Raw genomic sequence first — 18,288 nt, forward strand, 5'->3', positions numbered from 1 at the left:
TTACTAAAAAATGCCCTATTTCGAATTTCGTTATTTATGCTGATGGTTTTTATGGACAAACCATAGCTACTACTGCAATAAAGAAAGCTGTAAGGTACCGTGGGGCAAGTGGGTAATGGAATTCGCATAGTTGAGATTCTCCAAACTCTAGAGATTCAAAATTGAAACAAATGAGGTCGTGTATATTTTTTAGCTTGACTTCCACCAAATATTAGCAGTATGCTAAAATTGATTTTTATGAAAAATTAAAGAAAAAAATACAGAAAAAGTTATTGAAAAATGTCTCCTTACTTTTCACTTGCCCCAAAAGTGGGGCAAGTGAAAAGTTTATCCTTTTGAACAATAAATTAAAAAATAAACAGTTATATTCACGATTTCTATTAGCTTTAACTTTTGTTAAGGCGTCCCAAGGAAAAATAACATAAGTAACATGTAAACAAAGAAAATTTTATTCTTTTCACTTGAATTTTCTTCTGTTCAGTTATGTTTATTGAAATGATTCGACAACATTATAACTGCAACATTTCCAATGTTAGTTCTTACATTATAGGACAGCAATTACATTTCTGCTCTGTAGAATTTTCACCGCTCGTTATTTGTTTTTAAGAAAATCGGATATGACGTCGGATAACTCTTCGGGAGAAATCAAACGGAATCCTTCAATAACGTATTTAGGGTCTTTTTTATGTGGATAGACCTACCCCATTTTTATGTTTGAACATTCCACGAAATTTCCGTGCGTTCTCTAATATTGCAACTTTTCAGTCAATGTCTTCCTTTTAATCGGCTGCCCGAAGTAGACATATTAATATCGTAATGTTTGGCAACCTCTTTTAGAGAAGTTCCATGATTTCTAATAGCTTTTAACGCTTTGAGTAAGGTACCGTGGGGGAAGTGTAGCAGTGGGGTAAGTGGATCATTCGTCCGTAATAAGAATAAATACTTTAATATTCCAAATGTTTTCACACCTTTGCTTCATTTTAAGTTATATTCTCACGTACACACTGATACTACTGCAAAACTGATACTACACGTGCACTAACACAAGCAAACTTGTTGACTGCAAAAATCAATTCATTTTAAAGTTGTTTTATGTCGATAAAAAATCCATTGTATCTCTGCCTAAAAACGAATACTATTAGTTTTTTCAACACATGGTGAACATTTAAGTTCGGATTGTATGAATCACAATGAAAAAAATGTAATTTTTGTAAATAAATACAGATATATTGGTCATGGTACACTTACCCGCACTTTTTTATGGGATGGGGTAAGTGGATCAACTATTGTTATCAAATATTGGCAGACTACTTACGCGGATTTAAATAAGCTTTAGTGTCATCAAGTGTTGTTTTCCTTTTACATTTTTCATTCCTAGCTTGAATTTGCCAAATTGACCTGAGAAAATTTCAATTAATCCACCTAAAAGTGTTGTACAGTCTTTCTAGTACAAAAAAAATAAAATTGAAAAATTCAAACAATTTTTTTATGGTTTTTCTAAGCTGAAATGCAAAAGAGCAAAATATACAAATTCTCCACCTGAAAGCATATTATTGTACGTTTTTTGACCATATCGATTGTTTTAGACAGATAATATAAATATTTCCATAAATAGAATAACAAGATTTCAGAAATGTTAAACAAAAGTAAATGTAAATAATATTATTAAACTACGAGTGTCTTTCGAAAACATCGTTAGGAATAATCCTCAATTCTTTTGTATAACTCAGGTGTATAAAATGGATGAATTTTCTCCAAAATATTCTAGTTACAGTGTTTGTTTTTGTTCGAATAAGTGTAAACTAATGTACAAATATTGTTCATAATATTTTGATAAAATAAAGATTTTTTTTTTAAAGCTATCAAAATATGTCACATAGCACGTATAACAAGAATGACAGTAATATTATTCATACTATACATGATTACATCACATTTGTTTTGAGAATAGAGTTTTTTTTATAGATGATCCACTTACCCCACCATGGTGGGGCAAGTGGATCATTTGGCGCAAATTTTCAAGTCCCTCATGCTCAATAGATAACAATCAGAAAAATCAAAATAATTGACAATTTGAAGTATAATGGTCCCTCATTTGTCATGCACAGAAAAAAGTTTGAATTACATTTTTAACGTTAGTTGTACATAACAATGAAGTTGACTATTGATTTTTCTGTGTCCACTTACCCCACGGTACCTTATAGTGTTTCTTGAATTATCAGCACGTTGTGTTTTTCTATGATAATTGCGAACCATGTTTACTCATAGCTACTTAAAGAGAAAACACAAATTCAATCTCTAATGATAAACTTTTCACTTGCCCCACCTGATAAGAAAATTGACTCATAGCTACTTGAAGAGAAAACACAAATTCAATCTCTAATGATAAACTTTTCACTTGCCCCCACCTGATAAGAAAATTAACTCATAGCTACTTGAAGAGAAAACACAAATTCAATCTCTAATGATAAACTTTTCACTTGCCCCACCTGATAAGAAAATTGACGGTGTTTCAATTTAGTTATTTTTAGGTCTACGTCGAATTAATTCTAAAATTGTTTTTATTGCAGTTTGAAACTGTCATAGGGGGCAACTTAGAAGTGGTACAGAAAATTATTGTCCGCAACTTTTTTTCACTGAAAATATTGAAATAAGATTGCACGCCGCCAACTTGTTACGGAGTACTATTTGACAGGTTAACAATTTTTCGCTCTATTATGAAATAATGGCTGAAAATCTCAGGAATCTCTTACATACCGTAATGCTCCGTATGGCCTTAATGGTTTACGCATGATTTTAAAACGTTAATTCACATATTGAGTAAAATATACATATTATTTTCACTTACCCCATTTACCCACTTGCCCCGCGGTACCTTATACTAAAATCGAAATTTCTTTAAAATTTTGTTTAATTTTTTGCATGAGCGGTTATTGGAACACACACAAATACCTAGTGATCCAACAACCGCTCACGAGGTCTTTCAATATAAAGAATTATTTTATCAAATGAAAATAATGTCGGACGACTTCAGTAGAAAGTTGTTAATATTGCTAGAATATATCCATGCGAAAAATGTTGGTTTTTGACACTAAACATCAATTTAAAAAAAAACAAATTCAATCTCTAATGAGAAACTTTTCACTTGCCCCATGTGATTAGAAAATTGACGGTGTTTCAATTTAGTCATTTTTAGGTTTATATCGAAATAATTGTAAAACTTATTTTATTGCAGTTTAAAACTGTCAGAGGGGACAACTTAGAAGTGGTACAGAAAATTATTATCCGCAGCTTTTTCGGCTGCAAATATTGAAATAATATTGCGCGCCACCAACTTGTTACGGAGTGATAGTTGACAGGTTAATAATAATAGCAATAATGGCTGAAAAATCTCAGAAATCTCTTACCTATCGTAATGTTCTCAATGGCCTCAAAGGTTTACGCATTAGTTTAAACCGTTAATTCACTTATTCAGAAAAAAATATACCAATTATTTTCACATACCCCATTTACCCACTTGCCCCGCGGTACCTTATTATTATTACATAAGTGTTCATAGCATCCTATTTGTAGTCTTAGCTGAATTGATTACTTACATTATCCACTGTGTTCAAAGCTTGGCTCAAAGTGAAACATATCGGAATCTAAAGATGACCATCTCAATGGCCGACTTATGTCATGTCACTATCCGTGTTTTAAAAGCCATTAACTGAACAAGCTCAATATTCTTAATTTATGCTTTCTAGTGGACAAAACTAAAATAAAAATCACTGTGGCCCGATACAGGATTTGTGTCTTCAAAGTTTTAATGCAATATATACTTTGGATTTCAAGCTGTTTCACCTTAATAATATCCAAAAATATTTAAGAAATTGCGTTTTGCAGTCATAATCGAATATATAATTTCCTAGAAGACCTGAATTTTAGCACTCAGCCATGGAAAAAAAGTGCCACGTGTTAGTTACCACGGATTTGATAGCTGTTGAGTTACTCTTTCATATGCAAACTACACATGTTGCCCCAATTTGCCCCTGTAAATGTTAGAGGAATGTGAAATAGTCGGTTTTTCTGCATAAAATATCTTATAACTCCGAAAATATAAGAGATACATTTTTGATGTCTTCTAAAGAAATGCGTATTTTATCGATTCAAACAACTTTGTAGAACATAAGAAAAATCTCAAAAATACCCAGAAATAGATATAACCAAAAAACAAGTTTTGAGGGGTCGTTCACAAAAAATGACCCGTGTCTCCTCAAATTCAATAGATAGAGCTAAAGTGTGTTCAGCAAATATTCAAGTGGTGAAATTATCTACAATTTTTGTTGGGGTACCACCCTATACGCCTTCGATCACGGCTGTCACCCGACAGCGAGCCCGACAGGTGTCATCCAACCGGATGCTGGGTGGTGCTTGTCATCTAGTCAATCGTAGCAGTACACGCCGGTCGCACATTTTTAATACGTTTATTGTTTGTTAATTTACCATTAATAAAGTATATTTGTTGTTACGTTAATCACTCTCGGTTCACTCTCACATCGTAACAATTTTGCCGAAGACACCATTGGTGTATCTTCACTTTTGCAAAAAAAGTGAAAATCTATCTCACTGCTAGGTGGATTCATCACAAAAATAATACTTTCTTAAGAAGGGCTTCTACATCCCGAACAACTTATCTGAGGAAACCATACCTCTAAAACCCACTTTTTGGGTGCAACACATTTTCGATCACGAATTTAGGCCCTTGGAAGCATTGTAGACTGCCCATACTCGCATAACAGTCCCATTTGAATTTTCACCACTTCTGAGTTAGCTTCATGAATAGCGTTAATTTTTAGTGTTCTTTTCGAAAACAATCTTGAAATTTTGTTTTTGTATGGATAAAATGCGAAAAAAATAACAAACCAGGTGTGTCCCATATGGAAAGTACCCGCATAACAGTCCCATTAATTCATTACAAAAATATTGAAACAAATCTACTCCCGTAAGGATTTCTAAACTCTTGCACTGTGATTTTCAATCCTACAAAAGGAGAAAAAGTACACTAACGGTGGTAGAAATGATTTCTATATAACAAAATTGCTTATTCTTATGACTTTTAATGCCTTTTTCACTTCCCTGAAAGGGTGAAATTACAATAAATTTGTGCTTGCAAGCATTAACTATATTTTTTCTTGTATTTATTTATGAGGCTATAAACTTGATTGACCAGTTCATTCGCCTCAATCAACTATAACAAAATGAATTAAATATGTATTTTCTGTAAGTCAATGCTACCGCTAAATATCTATTGCCTTCTAATCTATAACCAACTTACTCGCTGGCAGGATCATCATCTAACGATATGTAGTGGCTGTTTTTTGGACACCGCAGAATTTTGAATTGTCGGTAGAATTTCCATGACTAAACGGATTGTTTGCAGCACCTAATCTTGCTCATCTAAGCAACACACGGCAACATTATTCAGGAACTCCTTCATCATCATTGAGCTGACCAAAACTTGCTTGTTTTACGACCTTGACATTTTGCAAATTCAAAGCCCACGTGCAATGAGTAGATTTAGCAAACAGTCCGTTTAGTGCGGCAGCAACGGTTGAATAAAATCTTCATTTAATCAGTACCATGTTCACGGCATAAAAATTAACAAGGCAGTCTCTTTACTGATGTAAATATCAAGTTTCATTGTAAACATGTGACGTCACTCCTATCGTACCATATACCTTCCGGACCACTAGATCATTTTTTTCGAAAATTTGTTCGAGGTGGATAGGAATGACGTCGTCAAGAAGCTGTCAGTTTTCGGAATATATCACCTTCTTAATTTTAGTACACCGTGAGTACCATGTTAAATATCACTGACACCACCAATTCAATAACTTCAAGATAAAAGATTTAATTTATTTTAGTTGTTAACTATTATTTTCTATTGGTTCGAATACGTTTTCGGCAACCAATATTAACTCCCCAGCGACAAAAAGACTAAAAATGCAATCATGTTCAGATGCCTTTTTCTCGACATGATGATTTTCATTATGGGACTGTATTGCGAGTAGGGGCAGTAGAGCGGTGCGCTAATTGTAAAAATTCGATTTTTCTAACAAAATTCAAGATGGTGGCCAAATTTAAAACGGCCGCCATTTTTTGTTTAACTTCAAAAGAGAGCTATATCCTTTCTCTATACGATGCCACTAGGTTTGCTATGTGTTCCAAGGGAAATATGAAACATATCACGCGAAGAAACACGTACGATTTATCAAAAATGGGCTTTCGCAAACTATATAGCTAGCTGGCGTAGCGATGGGCGATTTTGAATCGATGTTCCGAAAATCGATTTTTTCGATCCGATTAATCGATTTTTTGAATCGATGTATGGAGCACTCAAAATTGAGTGAATCGATTTTCTTCATTGGTTTTTTGTTTCGATTCGTATGGTAGAAATTTATATGATTTTTTAACGAGTTGATGACGCATAAGCCTAGTTTTGCATCCGCCTTGAAGTGTTTGATACATAATGTTCAAATTCAAACGTTATGCATTTTAAGGAATTTTAAAAATCGTATGCAAAATAATTTGGTCTTATTTGTAGAGCATATTTTGTTAATTTTTCATATGAGCTTGAAAATCGAATCGATTCAGAAACATCGATTCGAATGATTCGATTAAATCGGTGAATCGATTCGACGTATCGAATTTGAATCGATTCAGTAACATCGATGTTCTGGTCAAATTCTCCCAACGCTAAGCTGGCGTACGCTAAGCTGGCGGGTCTACTAATTTGAGAAAACCGCAAGGACCACCCTGAAGTTTTAGCATATACTAGCGATCAGTGACATAAAACTGGAATCCTAACGATGGGTGCCGATGGCGGCCTGGTTTCAGCCAGAACTGCTCACTAAAGGATTATTCACAAATTTCATAACGCCAAAAATTGTCATTTTTGACACCCACCCACCCCCTCGTAACGTTTTTTGTATGAATATTTTATAAATTTTGTATGAGCCGTAACAACACCCACACACTCCCCCTTCAACGTTATGAAATTTGTGGCCTTAAGGTTTTTTTTTAATGTCGGTCGTCCCGCGTAAAAAACGCAGTCTTAATCAAATTTGTATCATCGGCTTTGTATAAATAATAATGTGCCTATTTTTATGTTCTGTAATTACAAATTATAAATGTTACATTGTCTGTTTTTGTATTTTAGATCACCTCACTTGTCGATGATCAGCCAGATTTTGAAGTCCATTTGCCAAATCAGCAATTCAATAATTTCTACAACAAAACAAAAATCCAGAAGATGATAGTTTCGATTAAACGGCAGATTGATTTAAACAGTGTAAAGGATTTGTATTACACATCAAGCTACGATAAAATTGTTAACATTCTGGAAGACAGTTTAATCCACTCTTCAGATATTCAATTCGGAAAAGGAGATTTATTAAGCATTTCGACACAAATTGAAATTTTATTGGAGAGTTTTTGGCATTTGGAACGTTATTTGGTAAGTATTGTAGTTAATTTTTCAATAGGATTTCAATATCATTCCTTACCATTACTTACAGTTATTGATTTTCGAATCTTATTAATATTTATATTCACTGAATTTGTTCATTGCTGCATTCACCTATAGCCTATGCTCGTACCATTTTTTCAGAGTCTATATACAGAGAGTTGCGCGAAGAGACTTCTTTGAATGGTTGTTCTTCTTCGTCTTCGAAATAGCCCCTATCTGTTTTGCTGGTCTTCTCGAAAGTGTGGAGTCCATGAAATGACCAGATAGAAGTATAACCCTTTTATCTATTTATGATACAAACACATGAGAATAAAGTGGTGTGCTATGAACACATATTTGTTATATACAAACTCTGAATAAATACCGCTCTCGACGTTCAGTCGAGTTAGTTGATTACTTGCATCCAAAGTGAAAGGCTGTTTTACTGTTAAACCGTAAGAAAACTCTAATAAGGTCTCTGACCTCAAATACTAAAAGTGACTACGAGGAAAAAGGAGAATCGCGTGTGAAGTGTTATAGTGAAAACTATTAGAAGAAAGATAGTGGCTCTAAAGAAGATATTGTATGGTGAGCAACAAAGGTTGTCGCAACAAAGGTGATTAAAAGAAAAGAAAAGTGTTTTAGAAATAAATTGAAAGGGAAAGAAAAGAAATTAGAGTTGCAAAGGCACAAATTAAATTCTAGAGGTCATCTCGGTCATTCCGTTACAAAGGTAACAAAAAGCGTTGCTGGGTTCTAAGTGAGTCACGCTGGTGACATTTTGTTTTCTAGATAAAAAAAAAGGATCTTCAGAGGGCTGACTCCAACGGGAGAAAAGTGATTTTACCCTGGTTCCCTAGTGAATATTTCAACGCCAGACCTGGCAGTGGAAAGTGTGAAAACGAAGCCATTAAAAGTAATCGCTAAGCCAAAGATTGGTGGATAAGGTCATTAGAAGCAGATTGGATCCCAGTGTATAGGAGATCCATTACTGGATTATAGTGGTGGTACAGCGAGCAGGTGTGTGAGCTGTGAGATCGAGTTTGGCGCTTCAAGGTGGTGAGACGTGAGTTTCCTCTTTGGTGAGTGATTCTTATATACCATATACCCTATAATTTGCTCTGATTGTGTATCAACTAGCTGAGTTTTTTTTTCTCTCTCTGCGTTTGTTTTGATTTTCTAAGGAGATGAGTGGAAACATTGTTGGTTCTATTGAGCACTATGTGCGTGGCACGTCTTTCAGCAACTATGCTGAGAGACTTAAATTTATTTTCGAATATAACAAAGTACCAGAAGAATCGCAAAAATCATTGTTCATTACCTTAAGTGGGCCCGCTGTTTTTGAAGAGCTAAAATTGCTTTACCCGGCGACGAATATTTCGACTTTGAATTATACCGATATAATAAAAAAATTGCAAGAAAGATTTGATAAAAAAGAGCCGGATTTGATTCAGAGATATAAATTTTATAATAGATCTCAAACACAATTTGAAACTGCTGAGAATTTTGTATTGGAAGTGAAGTTACAAGCAGAGTTTTGTGACTTTGGGGAATTTAAGGATATAGCTATCCGTGATAAACTAGTTATGGGTGTTTATGATGAAGCATTGCAGCAGAAATTATTAGGTGAAGAGAAATTAACTTTGGCAACGGCCGAGCGTATGATTGTAAACTGGGAATTAGCTGGGGAGCGCGCCAAAATGATTTCGAACAAGGTTCAAACAAATGGCGTAGGATCGGTGCGTGCACGCCTTGAGCATGTTCCAGCTAAGCCTAAAAACAATGAAGATGAGCATTTTGATGATCGTTTCCAAAGAAGCCGGGGCAGAGATCGAAACTGGAATGGTGGTCGCTCTTACAATAGGGCGTCTGGAGAGTACAGAAGCAGAAGTAGGAGTGGATCAAGATATAGAAACTATGCTGATAGACATAGAACCGAGTTGGTTTGTTACTACTGTGGAAAACGAGGACACATGGTGAAAAAATGCTTCAAGTATATCAACGACCAGCGCAAACCAGCAGTGAAATTCGCTGATGCAAAAGAACCGGAGAATAATCTTGAGGATTTGTTCGACCGATTCAAGACGAATTTGGAGGATTCTTCGGAGGATGAATCAGGTGAACTATTTTGCATGATGGTTAACAGTAACACTAATAATGTTTAACGAATGTACTAGTTGAAGGCAAAAAGGTAAAAATGGAGATAGATTGTGGGTCCTCAGTTACGATAATGGGAAAACAATTATACAATAGGATTTTCGACATGCCAGTTGAAAAATTTAGCAAAAAGTTGGTAGTAGTGAATGGCGCAAATTTAACCATAAAAGGTAAAGTTCACGTTGAAGTGGTTTTAAATGGTTCGATTAAACATTTAGATTTGATTATTTTGGACAGCAATAATGATTTTCTGCCATTATTAGGGCGTGATTGGTTGGATGAATTTTTCCCTCAGTGGAGAAATGCCTTTTCAAACTCCTTATTTGTTAGGAACATCAACGAAGAACGACAAAAGGAAGCTGCTATTGTTGCTGTAAAACAAAAGTTTTCTAGCGTTTTCCATAAAGATTTTTCGTCACCAATTGTAGGCTATGAAGCAGACTTGGTGCTTAAAGAAGACTCGCCTATTTTAAAAAGAGCTTATGAGGTACCGTACAGACTGCAGGATAAGGTGGTCGAGCATTTGGAAATGTTAGAACAACAAAACGTCATAACTCCTATTAAGACCAGCGAATGGGCCTCACCTGTGGTCGTGGTCATCAAAAAGGATAAGCAAATAAGATTAGTAATAGACTGCAAAGTTTCTATTAATAAACTTATTATACCTAACTCATATCCTATTCCTATTGCGCAAGATATTTTTGCTAAATTGTCAGGGTGCAAAGTTTTTTGTTCTTTGGACCTAGAAGGGGCCTACACTCAACTCTCTTTGTCTGAAAAGTCTAGAAAATTTGTCGTCATAAATACAATCAAAGGATTGTTCAGATATAATAGATTACCACAGGGAGCTACGTCAAGCGCAGCCATTTTCCAGCAGGTTATGGAGCAAGTACTTGAGGGTTTAAAATATGTATCAGTATATTTGGATGACGTTCTCATAGCGGGAACTGATTTTGCGGATTGTTGCGAGAAACTCCATACGGTACTTGACAGACTTTCAAAAGCTAACATTAAAGTAAATTGGAGCAAGTGTAAGCTCTTTGTATCAAATTTGCCATATTTAGGCCATGTTATCACAGAAAATGGTTTGCTGCCTTGTCCAGAAAAAAATAATACAATTAGCAAAGCTCCAGTGCCCAAAAATGTTAATGAATTGAAATCGTTTTTGGGCCTTATCAATTATTATGGAAGATTTATTCCTAAGTTGTCGCCCAGGCTACACTGTTTGTACAATTTGTTGAAAAAAGATGTGAGTTTCATGTGGGACAACAAATGCGAGCAAGCATTCCAAAACAGCAAGCGACAACTATTAGATGCAAATATATTAGAGTTTTATGACCCGAATAAACCTATAATTGTAGTGACAGATGCGTCTGGATATGGTCTCGGTGAAGTTATAGCACATGTTGAAAATGGCATTGAAAAACCAATTAGCTTCACTTCATTTTCTTTGAACAAGGCACAACGTTCCTATCCCATTTTACATTTGGAGGCATTGGCTTTAGTATGCTGCGTGAAGAAGTTCCATAAGTATCTTTATGGGAAAACATTCACAGTGTACACGGATCATAAGCCACTTGTGTCAATTTTTGGAAAACCTGGAAGAAATACGTTATACGTAACTAGACTGCAAAGATACGTCTTGGAAATGTCAATATACGATTTTGAGATTGCTTATCGACCGTCAGGACAAATGGGCAACGCTGACTTCTGTTCTCGCTTCCCACTGGAACAGATGGTGCCCAAAGAAAACGATCAAGAATTCGTTAAAAATATAAATTTTAGTCAAGAATTTCCTGTTGATTTCTCATTAGTAGCAACAGAAACGAAGCAGAATTGTTTTTTGCAAAAAGTAATATCTTATTATCAACATGGATGGCCTGAGAGAATTGATAAAGAATTATTAAACATATTTTCAAACCAGCATGACCTGGAAGTTATTAACGGATGCCTAATATATCAAGATAGGGTAGTTATTCCAACATCCATGCAAAAGGGAATTCTGAAATTGCTACACTGTAACCACAGTGGGATTGTAAAAATGAAACAATTGGCACGAAGGTCAGTGTACTGGTTTAACATCAACGCAGACATTGAATCTGATATACGTAATTGTGATCCGTGTAACAGAATGATGATAACTCCCAAGGAAAAAGTAGAAACTAAATGGATTCCTACCAATCGACCGTTTTGTCGCATCCACGCAGATTTTTTTTACCTTAATCAAAAAGTATTTCTGATCATTGTTGATAGTTTTTCAAAGTGGATAGAGTTGGAGTGGATGAAATACGGTACAGACGCTGAGAGAGTGATTCGTAAGTCTGTTGCTCTGTTCGTCCGCTTTGGTCTACCAGACGTAGTAGTTACTGATGGAGGGCCTCCATTTAATTCTCATGCATTTGTATCCTTTTTGGAGAAACAGGGAATTAAAGTTATGAAAAGCCCACCATATCATCCGGCAAGCAATGGACAAGCAGAAAGGTCCGTAAAACTAGTAAAAGAAGTGCTTAAAAAGTTCCTGTTAGACAAAGAAGTAATGAACCTACAAATGGAAGACCAAATAAATCTATTTCTTATTAACTACAGAAATACCTGTTTAACGAAACCCTTTAACCCTTCGGAAAAAGTGTTCAACTATACACCTAAAACTATGTTAGATTTGATAAATCCTAAGAAAGCATATGTACCAAAAATCAATAACGATGCTAACAATAGTGAAGTTGGTGTTAATCCAAAGACGACGAGTAATCGAACTAGATCCATGGCTACCGTAGATCCTATATTCAAGCTAAAAACAGGGGAAACGATATGGTATAAAAATAACAATTCAAAGGATTTTACTAGGTGGGTAGAGGCTAAATTTGTAAGACCATGTTCTCCGACTGTTTTTCAGATCTTAATTGGAAACGTGGTGGCAAAGGCCCACAGAGGACAATTAAGGGTTCCTAAGACAGTAGCGAAGCCACCACCGCTAAACCTGACGACTCCATGCAGGAAGAACTACAAGCGTGCCCGTTCGATTTCCAATGAGGAAGATTTCCCTGGATATGGAGAAGATGACGTTGCGACACGAAAGCGTCGTGGTCTGGAAGTCGAGAAAGAAGGGGCCGGAAACGAAGGTGTAATATCTCCAGTGGTACGAAGGTCCAAACGGCTATTAGAAAAGAGTAAGACAAGAACTCCTTGAATTCTATAACCGATATAAGCGTAAGACGCATTCGAGTTGAATAATAAATGAATTGTTAGATCTGAAATATTGTGAGCAATCAAAATATCTAAGTGCATTAAAATGCATTCGGAATCTTTTATAGGGGTGAGAATTGTGGAGTCCATGAAATGACCAGATAGAAGTATAACCCTTTTATCTATTTATGATACAAACACATGAGAATGAAGTGGTGTGCTATGAACACATATTTGTTATATACAAACTCTGAATAAATACCGCTCTCGACGTTCAGTCGAGTTAGTTGATTACTTGCATCCAAAGTGAAAGGCTGTTTTACTGTTAAACCGTAAGAAAACTCTAATAAGGTCTCTGACCTCAAATACTAAAGAAAGATAGACGGTTTGACAGCTCGATAGGTAGATTTGGTTTCACTCTTCGCGCAACTCTCCATTCATTGACTCTGGTCAAACCAACGGGGGTACTTCTTCTTCTTCTTCTTCTTCTTGGCATTAATTATTATATTTGATTTTCATACAAAAAATCTTACCATGGGGGAGAGGAGTGTCGAAAAACGGCCAAAATTGTCTTACGTAATTAATGGACAACCCCCTAGCGGAAGCTGAATATGGATAGCGGGATTTATATTCATAATGCTAAAAACTAATAAATTTTGTTCTCATTTCAGGACTGTCTTGTTTGGGCCGAAAAGTCGTTGAAATATGCAGTAGATCTATTTGTTTCTATTCAAAATGGAAGCTTCTTACGACGAAATGATTATGCAAGGTTAATAAATTACGTGTTGCCTTATATTCAAGTTTTAATAGAAAAATCTGTAGACTGCACAGGTATGTTTAAAAATTTTACATTATTACATTTTTAAATATTTTTATTTATTTTTAGCTCTTTTCAAAAATATGGCACGATTGATTCAAAGCATCCATAAATTATTGACTCATCTACTTGATAATCAACAAGAGAAACAAATGTTCAATCATTGTACAATAGAGTGTTGGAGAGCTTGGGTTATCATATACTACGTACTACAAAGGTAAGAAAGTATTGCATAGGTGTTGGCAACAGGATTCCATTCAGGAAGTTGGTCATCGGAAATGAGCTCTGGCTCATCGATTTGTTAAGTAGTATTACGCAAAAACTGTGGTCCATGCCACCAGAGGTCATTTGAAACCAGCAACTGAGGTGGTTGACCACGACTAACGATATCAGCCGGGTTTTCAGCAGATATGATGTAATTCCAATCGGCGTCAGACGAACCTTCAACGATTTCTGATACCCGATTGCGAACGAAGAGATTCAGTTGCGGTAGAGGTTTCTTTAACCACGCCAAGACAACTTGACTGTCTGACCAATAATGAATACCACTGAAACTCCAACTTCACAGCCGGAAGGAGCAACAACAAACTAACGAGTAGCAAAACTGCACAAAGTTCAGACCGAGGAATTGTCTATCCCTTAATAGCAGAGGCGTCGCGTGGCCTAAACTCCAACCCGTGCACTTCTAATTAAGTGTCGTTTTATTTTTGTCAATATTAGACATATGAGATTTCAGATGCTTATTGGTAGGGATAATGGAATTCCGCGAAATTTGGCCTGCAACGCGAAATATAGAAAATTCCGCGAAATTAGCTGTATTTAGACAATTTATATGCCAATCGCAGTAAGTTTCAAATGTTTGCTTATGAAAATGGTTTATACATTTTTGAGTCGAGGTTCCATCAAACATTTTCCAGTCGTTTAGTTTTAAGTTGGACGTCTGGTTGGCTTGCTTGTTTTGTTTCAAATTTGACAATATGATATTAAGGTAAAGATGCATCCAAGCCAAACCTCGAATTTTCAAGAGCACAAATCTAGAGAGCCAGGTAACCGTTTGTGCTGAAAATTGAACTCACTGGTAACTTGAACCGAGGATGGAGAGATGCGGCCACGAACCGAGTATTGTGGCAAGAAATTGTTGATTCAGTGTTATCTGTTTAGATGTTAACTAAATAAATGAAAAAAATGGTAACTTGTTGGTGGATCGATCAAATTTTCAGCGTGAACGGTTGTCTGGTTCTCTAGAATGAAATTCGAAGTTTGGCTTCGATACATCTTCATCTTAAAATCATCATGTCAATTTGTAGAATACATAAAAAAAAATTGAAATTCCGTTAAATTTACACATTTAATTGATATTTTCACTGTAAATATGCATTTATCTAAAAAAAATGGTCAAAACTATGGGATCGCAAAATTTTGGTTTTATCGTCTTGGCCACCCGCGAAATTTCAAGAATTTTGCCGCGGGTTTCCATTTTCCCTACCAATAGGGTTGTTTAGCTTGATTGATCAATTCAACCAACACTTTTTCAATTTTAACAATGGGTATTATTATTATGGGAAAATTGTAAAATTGAATATGAAAATAATTCGAATTATGCGAATCAATCAGAGTCGATTTATAAAGCACTGGATTCTAGCTAATATTGCAATACAGGGCTGTGATTATAGCCCACATATCTTTGCATAAAATCTAAATCTTTACACAAGATAGGTCGCTCGCATCGTGTACTTAGTGCACGCATCATTAAAAATGCTTGCTTTTAAAACATACCACAAGCGTGAAAATACAGGCGATGACGCAGGGCGCGACCGCTTTCGAGTAAGTTTCGAGACCATTGCAAGTACCACCGCGCTAATACAGTATGTTGGAAGCGAGGTTTTCAATAAATGTTGTACAAAGAACAGTGGCGCGAGTACTGAGTGCCAAAGGTGCCAAACTTGAAGAAACTTCCTACCGCCAGCCGCCTGAAAAATCACACCTGCACAAGGTGACACGGGAGACCGTGTTATTTTCCCTATCTTTTGTCTCACGCTAACAATTTAGATACAATTATCATCAAAACTTTGTTGAAGCAAATCTCGAGTTTTAATTAACCGATGGAGCTGAAAATTTATTGGGTTGTGCACTACGGGATTATCACAGAAGGCCGAATCTCAGAAGGCCGAATACATTCTAGCCTACCACAAAGGGCCGAATGCACAGAAGGCCGAATCACAAAAGGCCGAATCACAGAAGGCCGAATCACAAAAGGCCGAATCACAGAAGGCCGAATCACAGAAGGCCGAGTCACAGAAGGCCGAATCACAAAAGGCCGAATCATAAAAAGCCGAATCACAGAGTGCCGAATTACAGTTACAAACCTAAAGAATAAAGCATGGATATGAGAAGAACAAGTCCAAGGGGTAGTGCTTTGTGAAGCCCAAGCAGGACAGTTCGGTTTTGCGTCGTCCGATTGATTTAGCTGACGGATTCGCGCGTTTTCGTTGCCGGAGAATTTTTTCCCCCTGTTTTGGAGCGTCTTGCTGGGTAGTGCTTCGAGAAGCCCAAGCAGGACAGTTCGGTTTTGCGTCGTCCGATTGATTTAGCTGACGGATTCGCGCGTTTTCGTTGCCGGAGAATTTTTTCCCCCTGTTTTGGAGCGTCTTGCTGGGTAGTGCTTCGAGAAGCCCAAGCAGGACGGTTCGGTTTTGCGTCGTCCGATAGAGTTTGTTGACGGTTTCGCGCGTGTTTTCGTCGCCGGAGATTTTTTTTTTCCCTTTGTTTTGGAGCGTCTTGCTGGGTACGTATTTGGGAAGGCCCAAGCAAGACGGTTTATTTTCGGGACGCCAAGAAGTTTTGCTGTCAGTGTCAGTTTTGTGTTCAGTCGAGAATGGATGGCCAACTGGTGAGTTCGTTTCATGCTTATGATAACACATATTTTCTTGAAAGCGTAACTTTTATGTAATATTAAAACAAACTTTGTATGGTTTGTCACTATAGGTGTCGGCATTATGCTTTTTTCTTATACAATTTGAATATACATATATTTTTCTCTTTTTGACATTATTAAAAATTATCCTTTGAATTGTTCGACATTGTGAATGTTGACGTATTTTCTAAAACTTCTACCATATCGAGACAAAATGCACAGTAATACTCATATGTAATTTTCAAACAAACTATGTATGGTTCGTCACTACAAGTGTCGGCATTATTCCTGTTTCATATAAGTTAAAATATATACATGTAATTTTCAGTTTTCGTCATTAATAAAAACGTCTTTTGAATTGTTCGACATTATAGATGTTGACGTAATTTTTCCAAAAACTTCTCGAGACAAAAATACAAAACTAGCTTTAAATACAAGTCGTATATTTCCCCCTTGTCCATGGATCGCATCACCGACCAGAGGTGACTCCCAGATCTTTTCCTTCCTCACTAATAAACACCCTTCCCGTGGTGATTGTGGAGATGCAGAGGTATTCTCGGTCTCTAGAAGCAACAATCATTACACCCTAACATTCCTTCCCCATCCCAACTGACTGTAAGGACTTGGCCGGCGCCGTTATTGATCAATAATATTAGATCTGCTAAAATTGCACTTCGAGAGTAAGCGGAAACTCCCATCCCTTATTCATTTGGATCGTAGTGCAATTCTTACCAGTTCCGATCAATCACGGAGTAGCAACCATTGACATGTACAGTCAGTTTATGCTATGCTATGCTATGCTATGCAAAACACCCCTTTCTTTTTACCTTTATTTTTGTAATAAAAAAAACTTTGAATGGTTGGACACTACAAGTGTAGACTTCCGAAAGGTTCACTTTATTCAACAAACTTTGGATGGTTCGTCACTGTAAGTGTCGGCATAAGAATAGGAGTGTTAGGAATGTTTCATTTAGGTATTTGTTCAACAAACTTTGAATGGTTCGTCACCCCAAGTGTCGGCATAATCATGTTTATATCTCACAAATAATTATTTATCATGGTCTAATTGCTTATCAAAGTGAATCCTGTGACCCAACGATCCTCCCCATTAACAAACATCCCTCCCAGTAACCTTTGTGGAGATGCAGAGGCAAACACGGTCTCCAAATAGCAAAGGTTACACACTAACATTCCTTCCCTCAATCCCACCTGACTGCAAGGACGTGGCCGGCGCCGTTATTGACCCTGTATAAATAGAGGCACTGAATTATGCACACTGAAGAAGATTATGGCCAATCCCAGTCAAACTTCTAGTTGATTCTTTGTGCATTTTCACTGACTTCGGTCAATCACGGAATAGCAACCATTGATATGTGTAGTCAGTCTAAGCTAAGCTAAGCTAAGATATGAGAAGAACAAGTCCATGCTTTGTTGAATGCAGTCATGTCAGTAAACAGTGCAAAATTTACATGCGGCGAAGCCGCATTGAGGATGGAAGAACTGAGGCGGCAGAAAGCCGCCGATTTCTCCGATATCCGAAGGTTTTGTACCGTAAAGTGCCCTAATTCAGCGCATTGCCTAATTCCGCGCATTTCATACAAAACGATTTATATTTAGAAATACACATCAATATTGCAACAACTTTCAATGCCATTTGATGCTACTACTATTTAGAATAAGTTTGAATCATCAATAAAAGCAAATAAGGCATTATTTCGCGGCGTAAAA

The 18,288-nt window shown here is 36.4% G+C and overlaps 1 protein-coding gene across 7 annotated transcripts in view; it reads left to right on the top strand.

The window, feature by feature from the left end:
- Positions 1 to 18,288, top strand: part of LOC5574561 (calcineurin-binding protein cabin-1) — a 254,046-nt gene that overhangs the window by 115,249 nt on the left and 120,509 nt on the right. For all 7 annotated transcript variants that reach the window (XM_021853550.1, XM_021853551.1, XM_021853552.1 and 4 more), the window contains 3 exons: positions 7,202 to 7,498; positions 13,501 to 13,660; positions 13,716 to 13,863. In XM_021853550.1, coding sequence (XP_021709242.1) covers positions 7,202 to 7,498; positions 13,501 to 13,660; positions 13,716 to 13,863 — 605 coding nt within the window. The remainder of the gene's footprint in view (positions 1 to 7,201; positions 7,499 to 13,500; positions 13,661 to 13,715; positions 13,864 to 18,288) is intronic.

The sequence above is a fragment of the Aedes aegypti genome, chromosome 3 (assembly GCF_002204515.2).
Source record: "Aedes aegypti strain LVP_AGWG chromosome 3, AaegL5.0 Primary Assembly, whole genome shotgun sequence".
In the NCBI taxonomy this organism is placed as follows: Eukaryota; Metazoa; Arthropoda; class Insecta; order Diptera; family Culicidae; genus Aedes; species Aedes aegypti.